The sequence below is a fragment of the Vanellus vanellus genome (genome assembly GCF_965231255.1).
Source record: "Vanellus vanellus genome assembly, chromosome: 14".
In the NCBI taxonomy this organism is placed as follows: Eukaryota; Metazoa; Chordata; class Aves; order Charadriiformes; family Charadriidae; genus Vanellus; species Vanellus vanellus.
In genome coordinates, this window is record NC_138919.1 from 2,619,914 (window position 1) to 2,639,738 (window position 19,825).

General features: G+C 43.1%; 1 protein-coding gene across 1 annotated transcript in view; it reads left to right on the forward strand.

Moving 5' to 3' along the window:
• The window catches only part of CLUAP1 (clusterin associated protein 1), a 70,005-nt gene that overhangs the window by 37,583 nt on the left and 12,597 nt on the right, over positions 1-19,825 (forward strand). The window contains exons 8-9 of the mRNA XM_082490463.1: positions 7,496-7,568; positions 18,862-18,969. Coding sequence (XP_082346589.1) covers positions 7,496-7,568; positions 18,862-18,969 — 181 coding nt within the window. The remainder of the gene's footprint in view (positions 1-7,495; positions 7,569-18,861; positions 18,970-19,825) is intronic.

Sequence of the window (19,825 nt, forward strand, 5' to 3'; positions counted from 1 at the left end):
AGGGAACAACCCTTCCTCCTCACCTCCCAGCCTGTCCTTTCCAGAGTGCCTATATCCATCTAGTGCAACCCTCCAAACATGGAAACTGTCTCCCCCTGGTTCTGTAACCCTGATGGGATCAAAGCTTTGCACCTTCTAATTCCTCCTGGTTTGTTTCCCATGATGTACGTACTTGTGTTCAGGCACTTGAGATGGGATCCCGCTTGTGCTGCCTTCTCAAGGAATGTACCAGAGCCCCCTCTTCGCTCGTCACGGTGCCCCTGCTTCTCATCGGGCTCTCACCATCGTTCCCTGACAGACCTAGTTTGAAGGTAGCAAGCCTGTTGGTAATGATTCTTTTGCCCCATTGTTTCAGATGGATTATGTCTCTCTCCTCAACAGAATAAAACGGAATAAAACCCATAGCATTGCAGTCGCTTTTAGTCAAGCATAGCTATAGCCATGTTCCAATTCAAATTATAAAACTGGACGTGAATTTAGGGTGATGTATTTAATAGCATGATAGGAAACATCATCTTCTGTTCTTAAAGAACAGCGCTGGGAAGGTTGACGCCCCACGCTATCATGAACTTTAGCTGTGCAACCTCGATGCTGTGTTCGTTTACCTTTCTGTTGTACCTAGCAAGGCTTCCTCTTATTAAGAGTACTGTCACATTCCCTGTTCAGGCACCGCACAATTTCTCCTCGTCCTTATATCTCACCTTTGCTGAATGACTGGCAACACTCTATTATGAAAAACAAATGCTGTTGTGTGCATGTAGCAAGGCCTAATCTCAGCTGCTTTGTTCTATAACAAAGCAAGAAACAGCTGCTGAGATTAATAGGCAAGGTGAAGATGAGGCGGTTCAATCCATCATCAAATTGGTTCGCTTTAAGTGTACTACAGAGCAGTAGGATTAGCACTATTCTCTAGCAAATAATGGGGGGGGGGGGAAAAACAACAGAAGGAAACGTTGTTTTCCCTTACTAAGATGAAAAGGTTATACAGAGAGAGAGAGATGTCTAGAGAGATTTCTGGGATTGGGAAGATGTCTGAGAACAGAAGAAATAGCCTAGGCCAAAATTGCAATAGTAGCAGCCGAACAATAAAAAAAAAAAAAAAAGTCAGCGAGCTCCAGTTATTGTCCTGTTGTTCTTTCATACTTATCCCCTTCCAGATATTCCCCATTTCTTTTCATTTTCTTTCTGCTTAGTGGTAAACCATGTTGTCTCTCGGCGGTCTTCAGGGCACAAATTCTTGGTATTCAAAATCCCGCTAGTGTTTTCTCCACAACTTTCCCAACAGAACTTTGAGGTTAACTTTTAAAAAAAAATAAATATATATTTTACATCATTAAATGCTGCTTTGCCATCTGCAGGGCAGAGTTGTCTTGAATCTCATGACTTCAGCAACTTGATTTTATTGTTTAAACCAATGCTCAGCAGCATTAGGTATATCATAAAAGACTGACAGTCAAGAAATCGTGGATCACTTGCTCTAAGTCAAACACTGAGTCGGTGCCAGAGCTAGTTGCCCGTGGGTGTGCTGCTGGAGGATATTCTCCAGGGTGGCATATTGGCATCTGTTCAAAAACAAAAAAAAATCTCCAACCAATCCCCCCACCCCAGACCCTGCACATAGTTGTGCGTAGTTTGCGTGCTGTTGTAATTACACGCTGTTTGGTAATCTTTCTCTTAAAGAAATAATTTAAAAAGTCAATAAATGAAAAAGTATTTCTCGGGCTCTGCTTTTGTATAGCTTTCTGTAAAAAGATTTTCAAAGCCAACTGCCATTCACCTTGCTGTAGGAACTCGCCGTTGACGTTTTATGTGGCTGTTTGGCAGAATGTTTTAATATAATCTAACCTATTGCTCTACAGACACGTGTTGTATTTTATTGCGCTATTCCAAAGACTTTCATAGTCAAATAGAGATGTAAAGCCACTTGCATTGCCAGTTAAAAGTAGATTGAGATACAGAATATCTGTATTGTTCTCATTCAAATTCCATTCTCCAAAAAAACGTACGTTTGTCTTTTAGTGCATTCAGGCTGCTATAGAAGATGTATAACATTCTTGCTGAATTGGTTACAGCTGATTGTAAACATAAGTGAAACTTATTTGTTTTAAAAGCTTTTGTTTGTCCTAGTGTGTCAACAAAAGGTTCTTTATTTCCTGTTGCTACTGAGTGTATATAGAGCATTTGTTTCTCTGTCACAGGTTAAGGTGCCTGCTGTGGAAAGCTGGTGACATAACTGGTGACTAAGGTGAACTGAACCCATATATACCAAAAGACGTGGACAAATTACTAGCCGTGAAAAATAGTTCTGACTTGATGATACGAGGAAACTTTTTCACCATTTGGATAGTTGGGTACTGGAACAGGTTGCCCAGACAGGTTAGTTGGTCTCTGTCCTTGGAGGTTTTTGCGACCCAGCTAGCTCAAGCCCTGAGCACAGCGGTCTGATCCTGTCGTTGCTCCTGCTTGGAGCAGGAGGTTGGACTGGGGGACTTCTTAAGGTCCCGTGGAGCCAGGGTTGTTCTGCAGGTCTAAGCGTTGGCAACCAAGTCCTGCCGTGCTGCCCGTTTCGCTGGGCTGGCTGCTCTGAGTTTGCAGTGATTGATTTGATTACTCGTCAAAGAGCAGATTTACACCTAGGAAAGGCTGCATACACAAGACAGAGGAGAAAAAGTTCCATCTTAGCAGAGATCTGTCTGCCTCTGAAGCAGGATTTTCAGCATCAATAATCTCTGGTGTCCTGAAAGGCCTGGGAGCCCTCTCTGACAGAGCAGGCTGGCTCTGATTTTGTGTTAATTGGCACTTTAATTGCATTAATTTGACGCTGTGGTTCCACAGTGTACGCTGCTGCTTAATTTGGGTAAAGTTAGCTTGTAGAGTAAGGTATGTGCAGTGTTTGCCTGCAGTCTTGTTTGTTTACTGGAGAGGCTGAACAAGGCGCTTAAAGGTTGGCTCCTGCTGGTATGGCATCCCGAGGCACCCAGCCTGTTCCCCACGGGTGCTTCGCGAGGTCAGGACCACATCTCTTGTTTCACGGGGCTGTCACTCCGCCACTCCGTGCAGAAAACATGACTGTTGTCCTGTGCGGAGTCTACTGAAGTCCATTGTACAACGTTACATGTTGAAAGAGCATCTGCGCTGTTCTGGTCATCACACCCTTAGCTTTTCTCCCTTGTCACGTTTCGGGAGCCCTGGGTCACACGGAAGTGGGCAGCCTAAAACAGGAAAACATCTCTGATTAGCATGGTCTTGTTGTCGCTGAGCTGATATAAATCACATCTGTTAAGATAATGTGAAAAGTGGGGAGTGGTGTCTGCAGGCAAGGTGGAAGCCAGTCAAGCCAAAAAATGCAGCCTCATGATTGCAGCCATGAGGAGTAGCAGTGAGAAAGAGAAGCTGAAACTGCCGTGGACTCAGCTGTTGAAAAGTTGTCATTGCTTTTAAACTCAAAATCTTAAGACAATGAAGCTGTTGTGATTCTTTCACTACTTTAACAGATCTAAGATTTCTCTTTTAAGTAAGTGTGTAACTTCAAAATATTACATGATAAATTTTGTTTGCTTACTTTTATAATCTGCCATCGCTTCTGCCCCCTCCTTTGAAGATCTTACTTGTTAAGGACTATAAACAGCACTTAACTGATGCTATCCTGGTTCCAGCTGGTTTCAGGCTGCCCTTTTGAAATCGTTTTTGTTGCTGCAGTTTTTGATAAGCTTTTGCAGGGTGCAGTCTGGCAGCATGGCTAAACTGATGGAGCGATGGGCTGCTGTTGAAAGGGACAATGTTGTACAGTCTCGGCAGCTCCCTTAGCCCAAGACTGCGGCATTTGACCGACCATGCATCGAGCTATTCAGAAACCTAAACCAGTAGAAAATCAACGTTTTTTCCTGCCAGTTAAGTCTCTGGGCTGGCTTGGTAGGAGGTCAGCTGAACTGCTGGCAGCAGCGCAAGTAAGAGGCTAGAGGAAAGGGGGAGAAGTGGCTCATCTGTATGGTTAAACCATTTTCTTAGACTTTATTTCTCTTGTAGTTTAAGTCCATAAACCAGCATTGAAGCTGAAACAGTACCCCATGTTCTTACCACTGCTGCACCCCATCCTCCACTGTGCCAGTCAAGAATTAGCGTAGCCACATGCTGAACTGCACTGGAGAATTTGCCTGGCTTAATTTTGTTTTGATGGATTAGTTTTCACCGGCTTTCTTTTGTGTCGCTGCACAAATGCTCACACCAGAGCAGGAGGGTGATAAAAGGGAAGGAGCGAGTGGCGCAGGGTGCCGGGGAGGGTGACTGCTTATTTGACTGAATCTGCATTGCCAGCTTCAGCTGTCTTAACGTGTGCCTGGAATTACAGTATTAGGCAATGATTATATCTGTACCCATTATTTCACTGGTCTGTGAACATTTTAAAAATGTTTTCTGGGTTTATGAATTTGATCCCGTGACATTTGGGAAATATCCTTTCTTTTTTTCCTCCCTGTAGGATTTCTTTGCCATGTGCAGTGTGTAGGCTGCAACAGCCAGTGGGGTTGAGGTTCAGGTGGCTGATTGATCCCTCGCTTGCTCCGTTTGTCCCAAAGACATAGCAGTGGGGAGGCTGTATTCTAAATGTTTGCTGGGGCCAGGGGCAAGACTTGATTAAATAACTATCTGAATTTTATGACTGACTGGGAGAAACCGGATGGGGTGGAAGAGGTAGGGAAAGAAGACAGCAACTGTGAGGCTCAGTCAGAAAATGTTGGGACCCACTGGTGCAGAGGGAGGTCTTGGAATGGGCATGTGTTACAGAGACTGAAGGAAACAGCGGTAGCTAGAAACCTCTGAAAATTTTGCCTCACGTCCACATTCGTTTTGACTTTCATCAGTCTTTAAAAAGGCTTTGCTAACACTGAGGGGGATGGAAAATGTTAATTATTGCAGTGGTTACCTTTCTTCTCAGTGGGACTGTGTGCAGGTTTGCAGGCAGCGTGCAGATGTGTTGCCGCTATATGGAGGTCAATTGTGTCGTGGTCAACAGCATGGATCGAGGGGAGGCAGGTAACCTTTACTGGCCCGCTTACTATAATGGCACTGTCCTCAGCATCCTTGCCTCTTCCCTTTCCTTTAATCTTCAGTCACACTCTTCTGTCCTCACTGTCATTCGTTCCTTATAGAGAGAATTAATAAAGAAGAGCAGTTTCCTAAATAGGGTATTTAAAATGTTTTGCATCTACATGGAACAAGTTATAAAAATATGCTTGTGTCTTTTTTCCTTCCTTGTTCTTGCAGATAGAATTAGCTTCTCCCTGCAGAATATACATCCATCATTTCAGAGATTTCAGTAGTTCATATTGTTGCAAGTTGCTGCTGGAGTGTCTCATTCAGTATGATTTTGCATCATGACCTTTCTGCTCTACAGCCCTGAAAGCTGTCGTGCCTGCTTCGGTTTTGCAGTGTTATTTATACATTAGCAGTCTTCCTAGCATCCGTGGAGCCTCTGTTAGTACTGGAGAGTTTGTACGGCAGACAATTTGCATGGTTGTCCAAAGCAGATTTTTGGATCAGAATTTATTCCCTCTGTGGCCTTGAGAGAGGCACTGAGCTGGGTTTCTCACCAGGTACAGGTGACTTATCTCAATTCCCCTTACCACCTGTAAGCATATTCTCTGCAAGCTGTTTCGGCATGAATTTCAACTCCCAAGCCATAGATGTTTATGCCAAGATGTGATGCGTCACGCCAACCAGTCCCCAGCCCTCTGTTTCCAGCAACTTCCATGAGTGCTGGGAGGGACTTGGTGGTTTGCTGCTGCTTAGAGGTTGGTGGGAGGAGATTGTCCTCTCTCAGCTAGCACACTATTGCCATATGTATGGAGATATGTTTCCACCTGAATGTGTAAAAAGGTTGCCCACCGTTCAACCATTTTCAGATGCTCTTCTTACTTTCTTCCCTCTATCCCATGGACATTCCAGCCAAACCCATGTTTCCTTTCTGCAAATGCACTATAAATGTGCAGATTCGACTGTGTCAAACTGACTGGTGGTTCTAATTATAAGCATATTTTGCATAGAAAAATCAAACACTCAGAAAAATCTGAGTTCGATCCACAGTCAGTTAGCTTTCCCATCTACTTGTCTTGCTTGACTGGAATGAAGAGACTAAAATTAGCAAAACTTGTGGCCAAATCCTTCGATCAGTTGTCTGCCACCTGTTTAGTATTGTAGGTTCTATCTGAATCTGATTGTATGCATTCATATCCTACCTACTCCATCATGTTTAATTTGATACTCACCATTAACATTACCCAAATTTAAACTAGATGTCGCTAAAAATACATTTTTCTTTCTTCTGCTGCTATTGGAATAGTGAACCTTAGTTCCTAAAATTCAGTCTCTTGGTATCTGTGCTAGATTTTAGTCCTAACTGGATGGAGAACTTCGTGAACTCAGCCAAACACCTCCTACAATTGCTTTGTAGTGTTCAGCAATCAAATAGTCCCTTTAGTCTACCAGGTCTAGAGACCTGGTAGATTAAAATTACTCTCATCAGCTCCTGTCTGCAGAGCCAGCCGTGTTTTCCTACTAATCCATTATACTGGAATGAGGACGTCTGTCTTAACTGCCACTGCCCCAGTACCATCAGCCTGCTTCTTCCCTTCTGGGCTGTCACATTTCTTACTCAGTTGACTGCGAGACTTGGGTTTTATAAGTCTTTGTGGGCCCTTTGGTAACATTTTCTATTATCATTGGCCTTCATTTGAAGGGATTGAGATTTGTGATTTGCTTCTTTTCCTCAGCACAGCAACCACTGTTCTTCCTGCCTTTTTCCATTTGCTCTGAACTGCATTTGCCATAACTTTATCGTACCGTCATTACAATAGTGCTTCTCAGCGTATTTTTATCTAACAACCTGCTAAAAGAACAATCAACAAATTACTTTCTGCAGTCTTACTGTCATGGTTCTCCTTTGCACCCGAATTCTATGTCACAGTGTATGGCTATACGTCTCCAGCTTAGTGATAGGGCTTGTTGCTCCCATTTTGTTTGCATGCGTGGAAATGTGTGAATTTATTCGGGGTTGGTTTGTGTGTTATGAAGCTGCTGTCATTTCACAAACTACTTCTGGTGTTTAATGGAGTATTGGTTGAAAACAACTACCGGAGACTGCTTTCCAAAGAAAGCAACTTCCATTCTGTATCAGCAGTAATTTTCTGTGGGATGAAGACAAGTGAGCTCATTTTCAACGGGATAAGTGAGGTTTCAGCCAGTGGGAACGTATGGTTGATTTTCAATGCACTGTTTTACCTGAGTATATGCTTTATATCCTGACCCTCACGGGCAAAGTAAGCAGGAGCTCCCATGTTTCAATTAAGACCTTTTTTTCATAAAATGCTTTCAATGCTGAAATTTTCTAATCTCGTTCTACCTGTGAGTGCTGTTAACGGTTGTTGTGGGACCATCCAATTAGCTACTTGGCTGTGCAATGTGGCAGCTTTTCTAACTCGGTTGTTTTCACCTCTTACAGGAAACAGCAAACATGCTACGTCTTATGCAGAACAGGCTGAAGGAAGAGGAACAGCACCTGCTTAAGAGTGGAAGTAAGTGAGATTTTCTTCACCGCTTTTATTAGCAGAGAAATTGTTAAGTACTCGCTACTTCATGTATAAGTATCCACTTACAAGCATGAAGCGGAGGGGACATGGGGTAGATGACAGAGTCAACGGGCTACATTAGAAAAAGTGGAAGGATAATAACTTTAAAAGGACAACGGTGAAATAGGGAACCTAACCTCTGTGAAACGCTCCTCTGCCTTGTGAATTTTACCTGCAGCGCTGAGGAATGAAAACAGTCATACGCTAAACGCACTGTGCAATTGCAGTGAGCGGATTTTTAGCCTTCATTTTACTATTCTCAACACGTGTACGGGCTTGCTGTGGACACAGCACTTGTCCCAGCACGGTGGGATTGCTGATGAAGGGTTTGTTTGCAAACAAATCTGATTAGAGGGTTCTACTCAGCAAAATGCTTGCGTGTAGGTGAGTAGTCTCATTGGTTTGTGGGACTGCCTGGCTGCCTCGTGTTACACGTGGTGCTGGTGTGCTTTGCAAAACCAGACTGTAATTTCTGTCCTCAACAATTAGCCTGCCTTGTTGCGTGGCACTGAGTTTGGTTATGTGTTGGGACTAATTCTTTGTGATGTATCTATCAGATCATAACTTTCACAGATGAAAAACTCTCAGCTTGAAATCCTCTTTAATACATCGCTAATCTTCAAAGTGTCATCCATGTTTGCCTGCTCGCATTTGCTTGGTTTTAGTGTACCTGCAAAATGTGAATGCAATTAAAAAATGGGATTTTTTTTTCTTTTTTTCTAAACTTACTCTTAATTAATTAGGATTCTAGCTGAGGATCAGAAGGGAATAATAACCTCTTGAGATTTTGTAGAAAGCTAACAAACCAGATTTTGCTCCTTTTGAGCCAAGCGTCAGCAAGAACTTCCTCATTAATTACCCCCGTGAATTTAATATTGCAATATGTGCATTTTTATATGGTAGTGGGAGGAAATAGAAGGCAAGTTAATTCTCAGGATCAGAGGGAGAGTTCATGAAAGCTGAAATTGAGTAAAGACACAAAAGTTGCGCTTCACAGTTTGGTTGCTGGCAGAGATTTTCAGAGCAAGCTGATGAAAGTAAAAGCACAGGGCCCTGCACCTGGGTTGGGGGAACCCCTGGTATCGATACAGGCTGGGGATGAAGGGATGGAGAGAGAGAGGTCTGAGGAGAAGGACATGGGGGTGTTGCTTGATGAGAAGCTCAACATGAGCCGGCAATGTGCGCTGGCAGCCCAGCAAGCCACCAGCATCCCGGGCTGCATCCCCCGCAGCGTGGCCAGCAGGGCGAGGGGGGCATTGTGCCCCTCTGCTGCGCTCTGCTCTGGGGAGACCCCCCCGCAGTGCTGCCTCCGGCTCGGGGGGTCCCCACAGCAGGAGGACACGGAGCTGTTGGAGCGGGGCCAGAGGAGGCCCTGGAGATGCTGGGAGGACAGGCTGGGAGAGTTGGGGGGGTTCAGCCTGGAGAAGAGAAGGCTCCGGGGAGACCTCAGAGCCCCTTCCAGTGCCTAAAGGGGCTCCAGGAGAGCTGGGGAGGGACTCCTGATCAGGGAGGGGAGCCATAGGACGAGGGGGAACAGTTTTAAACTGGAAGAGGGGAGATTTAGATGAGATATAAGGAAGAAATTTTTTACTCTGAGGATGATAAAATCCTGGCCCAGGTTGCCCAGAGAGGTGGGAGATGCCCCATCCCCGGAAACATTCGAGGTAAGGTTGGACAGGGCTTTGAGCAACCTGTTCTAGTTGAAGGTCTCCCTGCCCGTGGCAGGGGGGTTGGACTAGATGACCTTTAAAGGTCCCTTCCAATCCAAACTATTCTGTGATTCTATGAAATTCACTCATTTCTGCCTATCTTTGATCTTATCTTCTACTGTCAATGCAGTAAAAAATGAAGGAGTTTGAACTGAAACATAGGATTTGTAATATAAATTACAAGAATGTGGAATGGTTTCAAGGATTTACTTCGAGTGAAAAAGTCCAGGTCCTGCTGTCTGACCGTTTCCAGGGTAAATAAGTTGAAGATGAGACAACATCTATCATCAGTAATTAGCGGTGTGAAGTATAACGTGAAAATCTGCTGATCTGCCTTCTGTGGATTTTCACTTGGAAAACTATTCTGTCATTTTGCATCTCTGAAATAACACGAACCTTGCCTTTTAGTGAGTGATTTAACTGCCACCTAAGAACACATTATTATGACTTTTAATGACCTGAAAATATTACCATAATACATCTTTATTCAAGTACCTAATTGTCATAATTAGTATTTATTCTAGTGATAAGAGCACCAGGATCCTGGTTTTCAGTGCTGGCTCATTTATTGACTGTCCTGTAACCTTGGAAAATCAAGTCATCTTTGTCAGCTCCAGTCTGCCTTTATCTGCGCATGGTGTGGAAGTCTGCAGAGTTGCAGAGGTGTAACTGAGACAATAAATTTGGCTCTCAGAGGCTGTTTCCGCAGTCGTGAGCACAGAGCACGGTTTCATTACTGCATGCTGTAAGGTTAATTTATTGAATGTTGTAAAGCTCTCTGAGACCACGGTTTGCTAACATATAATGATCAGGTACCAGGCTGTGCTCTCCCCTTAGACCAGACCCCTCTCTCCTCCTCTCATTATTAGTTAAATTATGCCCTTCATACAATTTGAAACCGAGAGATTTGTTTTGGTAAGAGAATGCAGAGGTTGGTGTATAGGGCATAGTGCCCTATTAGGTGTATGTTTACAGAATGGTTCCATTAATCCGAGCATCCTACTCATGAAAAAAATACGTATTTTTCACAAGAGGAAGCAAAGGAACAGCAGCAGAATCGGTGCAGCATCACTGAACAGCTTTGCCTGCCCAAACCGCCCCAAAGGTTAATAGTGAAATTCACACTAGAAATAGGAAGCACAATAAGGGATGGAGTTTCTGCCCTCGAGGCTTCCCAAGAGCCCTACAACCTTGGTCTGGCAGTCAGTGATTTTATCAACGCAGTACTGTGAGCATTGTGAGTATTGCAGGGAGATGGTGTGAAGCGCTACAGGTGTGAGCACTTAAACCTTCTTTCACCTGTGTTTGGGGATCCTGGGTGCTGTACCCTCCTTCTAAGATAGGATGCGCCCTGTTAATGAGATGGACACAGGGAAGATTAAAGAAGGACTTTTCATCATCGGAAGTATCTTTCTAAAGTAGGTTTTAGGAGGAGAAAATACTTGCTTATTCCACTTGCATTTTTAAGTAATGCCCCCCACCCAAAGCAAAGTGCTTTTATCCTAAGTTGTCTTCCATCTTTGGTTTGTGAAAGAATTTAGGGCTTTTGCTGTCTGGACCTTCAAACCAGCAAATCCATTGTGCCTGCTCACCAGACTGTTCAAGTAGACCCAGCTCTGACTTGGTCTTGGCCATGCAGTGGGGGTGAAAGGATTAGCTTCTTCCCTTGCAGCTCCGCTCGGTGGAAGGTGGGCAGGCTGCCCTCATGTCTCCTAAGACTCTCCGGCTGAATCTTCAAGGTCTGGGGTGGAGAGGTGAGCTTTGTTTGAACAGATTCATTGCTTTCCTACGCGAAGGGGTAGCACGGGGCCAGTGCCTCCTGCAAGGGAAAGGGAAGGTTCTCTAACTCTCATTACACTTTGCCCTTGAGAGCTGCAAAACACTTAATGAGGCTCTTCTAACAGCATAGGCTGGAATCGTGATAAATTTGTTACCATTAACTGATAAAAGTCAGCATCCATTCTGCCCCTGTAAGCACTCTTACCTTTGCGTACCTTTGTAATTGATGCAGTTCTCTTATTGTCTGGTTCCTTTGACCTTATCTCCTGCTAATTTGGGAAGTAGGATTGCAAATTAACAGTTCGGTTCTCTGCAGCAGAAGTTGCAGGAATTCTGGACAGTTCTCTGAGTTTCAGACTGAACTAACACCAGAGAAACCCAAATCATATTTCTTGTAAAGCAGACCTGTGAAATGTAGGTTGAATTGTGCAGGTCTGTGTTAAGAATATAGGAAGCCTGTGGATATGTCACGGTACTCGCATAAAATTTGCAAAAATGCTTAGTGTCTCTCAGAAGCAGGCTGGTTCTTTGCTTTTCTTCTGCTAGCATTTATTGCAAATCTTTTTTTTTTTTTTTTTTTCTCTGACAGAGCATCCCCATAAAACCACTGTGCTAAAAAAAAAAAAAAAAAAGCAAAGCTAACACTAAGTTGCATGAAAACCCGTTCTTAAATTATATAAAGATGTTGAACTCCAGCTACAGATCAGGCTTTGAGTATTATTTACATGATGAAAATATGTGCAATTAAGTATTTCCAGCAGGACAGAAATGTTTTTTGTGATGAGCAGTAAGTAAATTACTGTGATTTTTGTAATCTTTATTTTGCATAAGATGCTCTTAGAGAAACCACTATACGATGTGGTGTTTTTCACGCAGTGTGCTGCCTCTGTGGCACATCCAAGGTTGGTGCGAAGTAACAAATGCCAATTGACTGAAACTCGGAGCTTGGTTTCCTTGTGGTTAATGGAACGGTGACTCTTAAAACATTATATTAGGCACTGCTCGGATGAGCACTGCAAAGGCTGTTGATAGAACTATTGTCAGGTGTAGATACGTGAAGAGTTGCTCTGATAATGGTTTGGTGTGAGAGGAGAGGGCCAGGAAGGTCACTGACCACGGCAGAAATTCAAGATGTTTTTTACAGGTTCATCTAAGGTTGAAAAAACATGTTTGCTGAGCAAAAAAGTAACAACTGGAAATGTTTCTAGACTGAAATACATTTTTTCAGACTAATCAGCTTATTTCATTTACAGATCTTTTGCTTACTTTTTTATGCACTTTTTCATGTGTGTTTCCTTGCATTTTTTTAATTTTTATTTTGTCAATTTAAAAGCAGACTTTATAAACTAAAGTTAAAAAAAGTAAAAAAAAAAAATTTAAATATATTAAAAAAGAAATTGAATCTTTCAAAATATTTCCTGTATTTCTTCTGGGTAACGCTATGCCTAGGATTTGATTTCAGTTTACAAAAGTATTTACTGTAAAAATTGCATTTTTTTTTGTTGACTGTACCACTTTCTGGCGTGCCGCACCCGTCAGCCCACCTGGCGTACTCTTGCTTGGTCTGTAGAATGAATAAACATCCATTGTGAGATTTGCACTACTTCAATATTGCTCAGCAATAACAACAGGATTAACCGATGCTCCTGGGGAGCTTCAATTCTGCTCGATACCCAACCAAAGTGTTTCCTTGGCCAGTTCTACTTGCCAAGGTAACTCTTTCTTTTCTGACAGCCAAGCCAAATGCGCTTAGCCCCATCATCTTGCTCAATTAAACACAGCAAATATAGATGTCGTGCTTCGGATAGCAAATCGCGTGACGCTGTTGCAGTTGGGTGCTGTGCCGAATCTCTTGTACTCTTTCTCCTCCAGAATTGATGCTTTAAAATCTGACAGCAGATAAACCAAAAGTCCCATTGCGACAACTGTGGCATTTGAAATGCGGCAGGGTAATTCCCACAAGGGCGAGATGCCTGGGTGATATTGCTAATGCTCAGCACTGTCACCAGGAGGATGCTCAGACCATCCGTCTTCTTGTAACAGATACTTGGAATTTGTCCACAATAGTCTTGTGTTTTGCTTGTTCAATAATTGCAAATTCGTGTTCTAATTTAATAGTACTTTGATGGACTCTTGGCTTTTAAGTTCATTAGAAATATTTATGGTTGCCGAATATGACTTCTCTATAAAATGGGCCAAAAAATATCTTAGCTACTTATTCCTGTGCCAAGACTACAAATCCCAGTGTAAATGGAGCTTGTCATCGAGAGTTATTTTTAATTATTTCAAGTGACAGAGACCTATTGCTTCCCTGGGCAGTGGTTAATCATCCTTACTGTTAAAAATGGGACTTTGGATACTGTACCAATAGACCATTTTAAAATGACCAAGTGAGGTAAGAAAGTGCACTTAGACCTCTACAACCTACTGGTTGGTGTTTGTTGGTGTGTTATTGCCCGGTTTTAGCATAGGCAGGTCTGAACATCCAATCTTTCTGCTGAAGTTAGTAGGAGCCACAGGTGTTTGGAGTTTGATCCAAGCTCTCAGTACCAGCATGAACTTTTCTCAGAGAGATCAGATGAAGGATCTCGGGTTTGTGCTAAGGACAAAGGATGTTCCCTGCTGAAATGTGTATATCGAAGCATTTCTTCCAGTTTGACTTGCAGAGCTGCAAATCTGTAAGTATTCAGGCTGATGTACACGACTAGTGTCTGCGTTTGGTGAGACAAGAGTATGGGTTTGGTGGAACTGAACTTGCCTCTCCCTTTGGTCACATTAAAATCCCAATCCACCCCATTGCTTGTTTTATTTTTCCTCCTGTTCTAAAATTTTAATTTTTCCTCCTGTTCTAAAATTTCATGCTATTTATTAAATGGATTTTATTTTGGATGAAGTGGCTGACAGTTGCTCAATTGATTTTTCTCATGATATTTTTTCACCAAAATCAACATCCTGGTGAATCCAGTAATTGCTCTGGAGCCAGTGCCTGTGTTTTCAAAGCAGTGATTTTTATTATGAAATTGAACATGCTAAACAACGCTTACATCTAATTCTAAAGCATATCGATAAACGATGTCCTTTGTGCTCATTATCTTCACCACAGTACCTTCTTATTTTACAGTTGGATACATTTACTTGAATATTTATGCAAACTAACAAATCTGTAATGAAATCACTGGTAAGTTATTAAATCATGCTGGTTTTCCTTCAAGCGTTGCAAATTACCAAAAATTAAATCATTTAAATATAGTATTATCAGTCCAGGTATCTGCTCTGTTTTTTTTTCCGGAAACAGTAGGTGTGCTTTGGAACAAATAACGCCTCTTCTGAGAGCAGTGTTTTTTCAGTGGTAACCAGGAGGCACTTTTTGTGGCTGGATTGCTTTAAATTGAAACTAATTTAGTTGACTGAAACCCACCTTTATGAAATGAAAGTATTGAAATGTAAGGCAAGTGGAGTTTAAAATCCCAGTGTTTTCTCTCTCGGGTAGTCTGATGTTTTGCCAGTGTTCTCCGCGCAGTAGAGTAAATCCCAGCGGTGGGGAAATGGGCCAAACAGAGTTTATAGAACCGTTCTGTTGATTACCTTTTTGTAGTAAAAATACAGGAGCTCGTTAAAATACCAGCCTTAAGCTCCAGTAAGCTGCCAGCGTCGGCCTAAATTTGGGCACGTGGATTGCTGAATTGCAGTTTATTGTGAAAAGTCAAATAATCTTCATGTAAACCGGTTCAAATCTCATAAGCCAGCTCCATTAGAGTGTGTTCTGTACTCCATGTACTCGTACGTGGGAATTTGTAGTAGTATGCTTTATTATCTTCGTTGCTTTGTGCTGATACTGAGAAAAATCTACATTTTCTCCATACAGAATGTTCCTTGTCTCCCCGGAATTGACGCATTGTAATTTCTGTTATGCAGTATTACACAGATGTGGTTGCGACTTCTCCTAGGGCAACAAGCAATCTCTTTCTGTATGTTGTTGAATGAAACTTTCTGAATTGTCATCTCTTTATGAATACCAAAAGTATCTTGTTGAAAACTGGACACAGCGGGCACGTGCATGAGGGATGTAGGATGGTGGAACCCTGTAGTGCTCCGTCTAGGACAAGTCACACACAGTATTGCACTAGGTCACTCCCGTTAAGAACCCTGTACTCAGCTTGTCTTTATCTTGTGTACTTAAATAAATTTTCAGCAATATACTCTGCTTCTGTGTCCTCGGGATTTTGGCCCGGCACAATTCTGCTCAGCTGATGATAACTGGGGTTGTATACTGGACAGAGCTGGGCTTAGTGCTAGGAGCCATTGAGCTGGGTTATAGCAATATGTTTATTTTTTGGGGTAAATGAAAAAGGTGTTCAATGTCTTTCCAAGTGGCGGGCAGGAGGCTTTGAGGCTCAGATGTTCAGCTGAATTTGCGTTTGCAGCTGCCACTTTTCTGACGCTCTGGTGTGCGTTCACTATAGCAGCACAGTGATGCTTTCTGCTCGTATGTCGGAATTCCAGCTAGGCTAGTCAAAGAAAATCCAAACTCTTGCCATAGATCAGTAACAAGATGTGTTTTAAAGTACAACTTGGTAGGAAAAATTACGCACTGATCTTATACGCTGATAATTCACCTGATTAATCTTCTCTTCATTTGTACTGAAAAGCAATCCAGGATTTTTAAAGGCGTAAATGAAAACTAGGCGTGCATTTGGTACTGGCTTGGCTTGTGGAACACACTGTGAAAGACAAGAGGTAGAGCTGGGGGCCCAAGGCGTGCTTGTCTGGGGCTGGCAGAGGTATTCTGTGCTGTCCACGCGTGGGCTGAACAGCAGAAAACTGACTTCATCGCTGTCAGGCAAGAGCCACAACATCTGAGTCAGCGGGGCAGAAAGATAAAAGAAATGGCGTGAGAAAGGGGGGATGGATGGTAGCAGAGAACCCGAGGGAAAGAAGAAAAGGGCTGGGTGAGAGGGGGGAAAAAAAGCTGCTTTTAAACCCTTTCTTAAAGCAGCAGGTTGGGGCTCTCCAGCCACTGATGCACTCTCCACAGTAGGTATCACTTCTGTCACAGGGCACTTATTCACCCTGGGATCTTCCTGTAAGTCCCACTTCCCATCTGAAAGATACTGTGGGAAATTATATGATGAGATGAGCTTCCTTTTGGCAAGTTGAAATGGGTCAGAAATGGCTGGAGTGCTGCAGGGAGCTGGAGGGGTTCACGTGGCTCAGGAGAGCATTAAGCCGTCAGCGTGGGTAGGTAGGAAGGAGCACTTCTACAGAGAGCAGAAGGAAGGTGGCAGATTTATTCCTGTTTATTCTTGTCTTCTTACTGCTGCTTTTTCCCAGGGGAAATGTATTTTACATGATATACCTGAAGTCTGTTATCACAAAAAGTTAAAAAAAAAAACCAAAAAACATTTTCCAGGAAAATGAAATGTAAAATTAAAGCCCCATGTTGTTACAGCTGTGCCCCCAACCAGAGCAGGATCCCATCGCTGTGCCTCTCTGCTGTAAGTCCTATCCCCAAAGTGGTGTTGGCTGCATTTGCCACTTTGGGTTGTCAGCGGAGAGCACTGGTTCCATTAGTCCCTGTCTCGGCTGGCAGCTCGTGCTCAGGAGATCCCAGCGAGAAGCAGAAAGTGCTAATGGGGGTGGAATAAAAATGGTTTGGCAAGGTATATAGTAAGGGCTCTCTGCAGCATCCTCTGCCCTGGCCAGTGGTGCTGTATAACAGGAGGAGCAGAAAAGACAGAACCTGAAAGGGAGAAATTGCTTAAAAACAACAACAACAACAAACAAAAACAAAAAAAAAAAGAAGGGAAAAAACCTCAACCACAAAGTAAGATCAAGGGCGTTTTAGTAGTAGCAGTAGGAGCCATCACAGACGAGGTAGCCTCACTCTTTAACTTAGAGAGCACGAACGTGAATCCTTTATTTAGGCTCCACGTGGCTCTTCCCAAAGAGTTTGCCTGGGTAAGGGCTGATCAAAACCTCACTCTCCTGAACACCGAAACTAGAAACGGTATTCAGGTCACACAGCAGTGAGTGATTCCTTCGCTTGCCAAAGAAGAAAGTGCAACACAAATAGAAATCGTAGCTAACATTGCTGGAGCCTCATAATCTTAGCAGGGTATCAAATATATCCCGTGCTGTTATATTTTGTCATTAACTTCATATTGCAATGAAAAAGATTATGGAAAAATGTCTAATATTTGTATATTGTCCAGTAATTAAATATTGCAAAGATGTGTCAGTTCATTACTAATCATAATTAAAGTAGTTATTTCTATTTTCAGCTCAGACATGTGTGTAATTAAATGTACCTAGGAAAGAATTGCCTATTTTCTCCAAATAATTAACAGCCATCGTTGCTGCACTGGGTGCTGACCTCGCACGGGGTCCTGTTGGGTTAGTCGTAGCACAGCTGACTTCCATGGGCTCCTGCGGGCGGGCCACCACACAGGATCAGCGCTGAGCTGTGGGATCAGCTGGTGTAGGGGGGCTCATCTCTACAAGAGAGAGAAGAGTTCATGACAGGAGCTGAGGACCTGGCTCATGGATTGAATGTTTGAAGAAGGAAGTAAATAAATACAAGTGGGTAGTAGCTGGAAAGAACAGCGTGGTCTTAGGGAGTCAAGGAGCTTGCACAAACAGGGCTGGCATGAACAAGGAGAGAGGGAGTCGTATAATGGTTTAGGTTGGAAAGGACCTCGAAGATCATCCAGTTCCACCCCCCTGCCCTGGGCAGGGTCACGTCCCACCAGCCCAGGTTGCTCCAAGCCCTGTCCAACCTGGCCTTGAACACCTCCAGGGATGGGGCAGCCACAGCTTCTCTGGGCAGCCTGAGGGAAAAAAGCTCATGGGATAGAAGGACATTTAAACGGAGCAGAGCCTGCTCCAGACTTTCCACACACGTACTTCTGCACCAACTTTCCACCCGCTGTTTTGCTTCAGAATAGGTTCAGTCTCTTTGATTGACTGTGCATGTGAACCTCAAGATAGGACTTGCTTAGCTGACACGGAGAGCAGGCTGCCCTTTTCTTTGCAAGCACTTTTAAATGTCTGAAGACTTTTGTCATCCTTTCAAACATCTGAAGGACAATTTAATCTAAGTCCTTTAGGTTCGTTCCAATCTGGTGACTGGGGAACTGGGAATAAGGGACTAAATAGGCTTTAGTTTGGATAGGAAGAAGAAAACAAAGGCAGATAATGAAAATATTGGAAGAAGTTCCTGCATCTTTGGAAGCTTTCCTGTCTCTCCAGCCCTCTTGGCTTTGGCTGGCACTGCTTTCGTTTATCTGGGGATGTCTCACTGTGTCTTTCTAACCTACGATTAAATGAAAGGCAAAGAGTCAAAGGGGACAGGTTTTTTGATATTGCTTATGTCAGGGTAAAAGGCTAGGAGGTGTAGTAATAAGTGCAGACTTTCCAAATGCTTTTAAAAAGATTGTTATCTTTACATCAGTTGCTGAAATAGCACCTTCTGGCTGTAGGTATGCTTCATACCCGGAGAGTATATTAGGAACAGCGCCTTTATGGTACAATCTGAGGGTTGTCCTTAGACAATTGTTTATATTGTATGCTTCTTTGGCACTGATGTGCAGAAGGATGCCTTTCTTAGGACACGGATGTCTGTCTGCCACTGTATTTTTAATTAATCTTGGACTTGAACAAAGGTAGACTGGTAGCATCTCTTGTGTCCAACTGCTGTTCTGAGTTATGAGTTGGTTTGGGTGATACTTATCAACTGTTCTTGTTTTAACCAGATAATGATGATTCTGACGTAGAGATTCAAGAGGATGTAGGATCCGGTAGCGAAATAGAAGACAGGCGGATCATGAAGCAGCGCACCACCACGGAAACACTTCTACAAGGTATCTTAACCTTTCCTTAGTTGCCTTTATTCAGAAGGATGTGCTGGAATTATCTGAGTAACCTTAAATGTTAGAAGACCCTGTTATTGTTCAAGCCCATTGGCACTGCTGAGTTCTTGTGAGCCATAAGGGGATAGTGTCTTGTGAAAAAACATTGCACTTTTGGGGGAGCAAATTAAAGATTATTTACTGAAAAAAAGTACCATGTGAGGAAAATCCTTCCTTGGTATTGCCTTGCAGACTCTGAAGTGGCTTTATACGAAGCCTTAGAAAAGCAATACTGTTTCTCATTGCAAAGCCTTTATTTCCCTTTAGCTTTTGAGACTCGTTCTAGTAGGGTCTTCTTTCAAAGCAGACCTGTAGCCAGTCCATAAAGCCACCTGCACTGTAGCACAGTCACGGGTGCAACACACCTGAGTTATTTCTTTCAGGGAAGGATGTCTGGCTTCTGCTGCTGTTTATGTGGAGTGGAACTGCAGGCGCTGGCTGCTGATTCCACTAGGGCCCTGGTCAGAAGCAACTCGGAGAAATTACTGTCTGAGGGTCTGTGTTTCACTTAGGTGGAAAAAGAAACATTCTGCTTAGTCTATAGCCATCTAAATGAAACCAGAAAATCAGATTAGTTCTCCTTGGTGTTCTTGTTAGCAATGAGGGATTCTGACCATCAGCAAAAGCCTCTCTGACTGGGTGAAGTGCCTGCGTGGGTAATTTTATGTGCCACTACTTCTGCTGGAACCTGTTACTTAGACGAACTGTAAATATGTGGGGGTTTTCTGACTTGAATTCTGCTCTCCCCTCTTTGACTGAGACCACAGCAAGAAGCTGAAGTTGTCAAGTCAATATGATTCAAGTATTT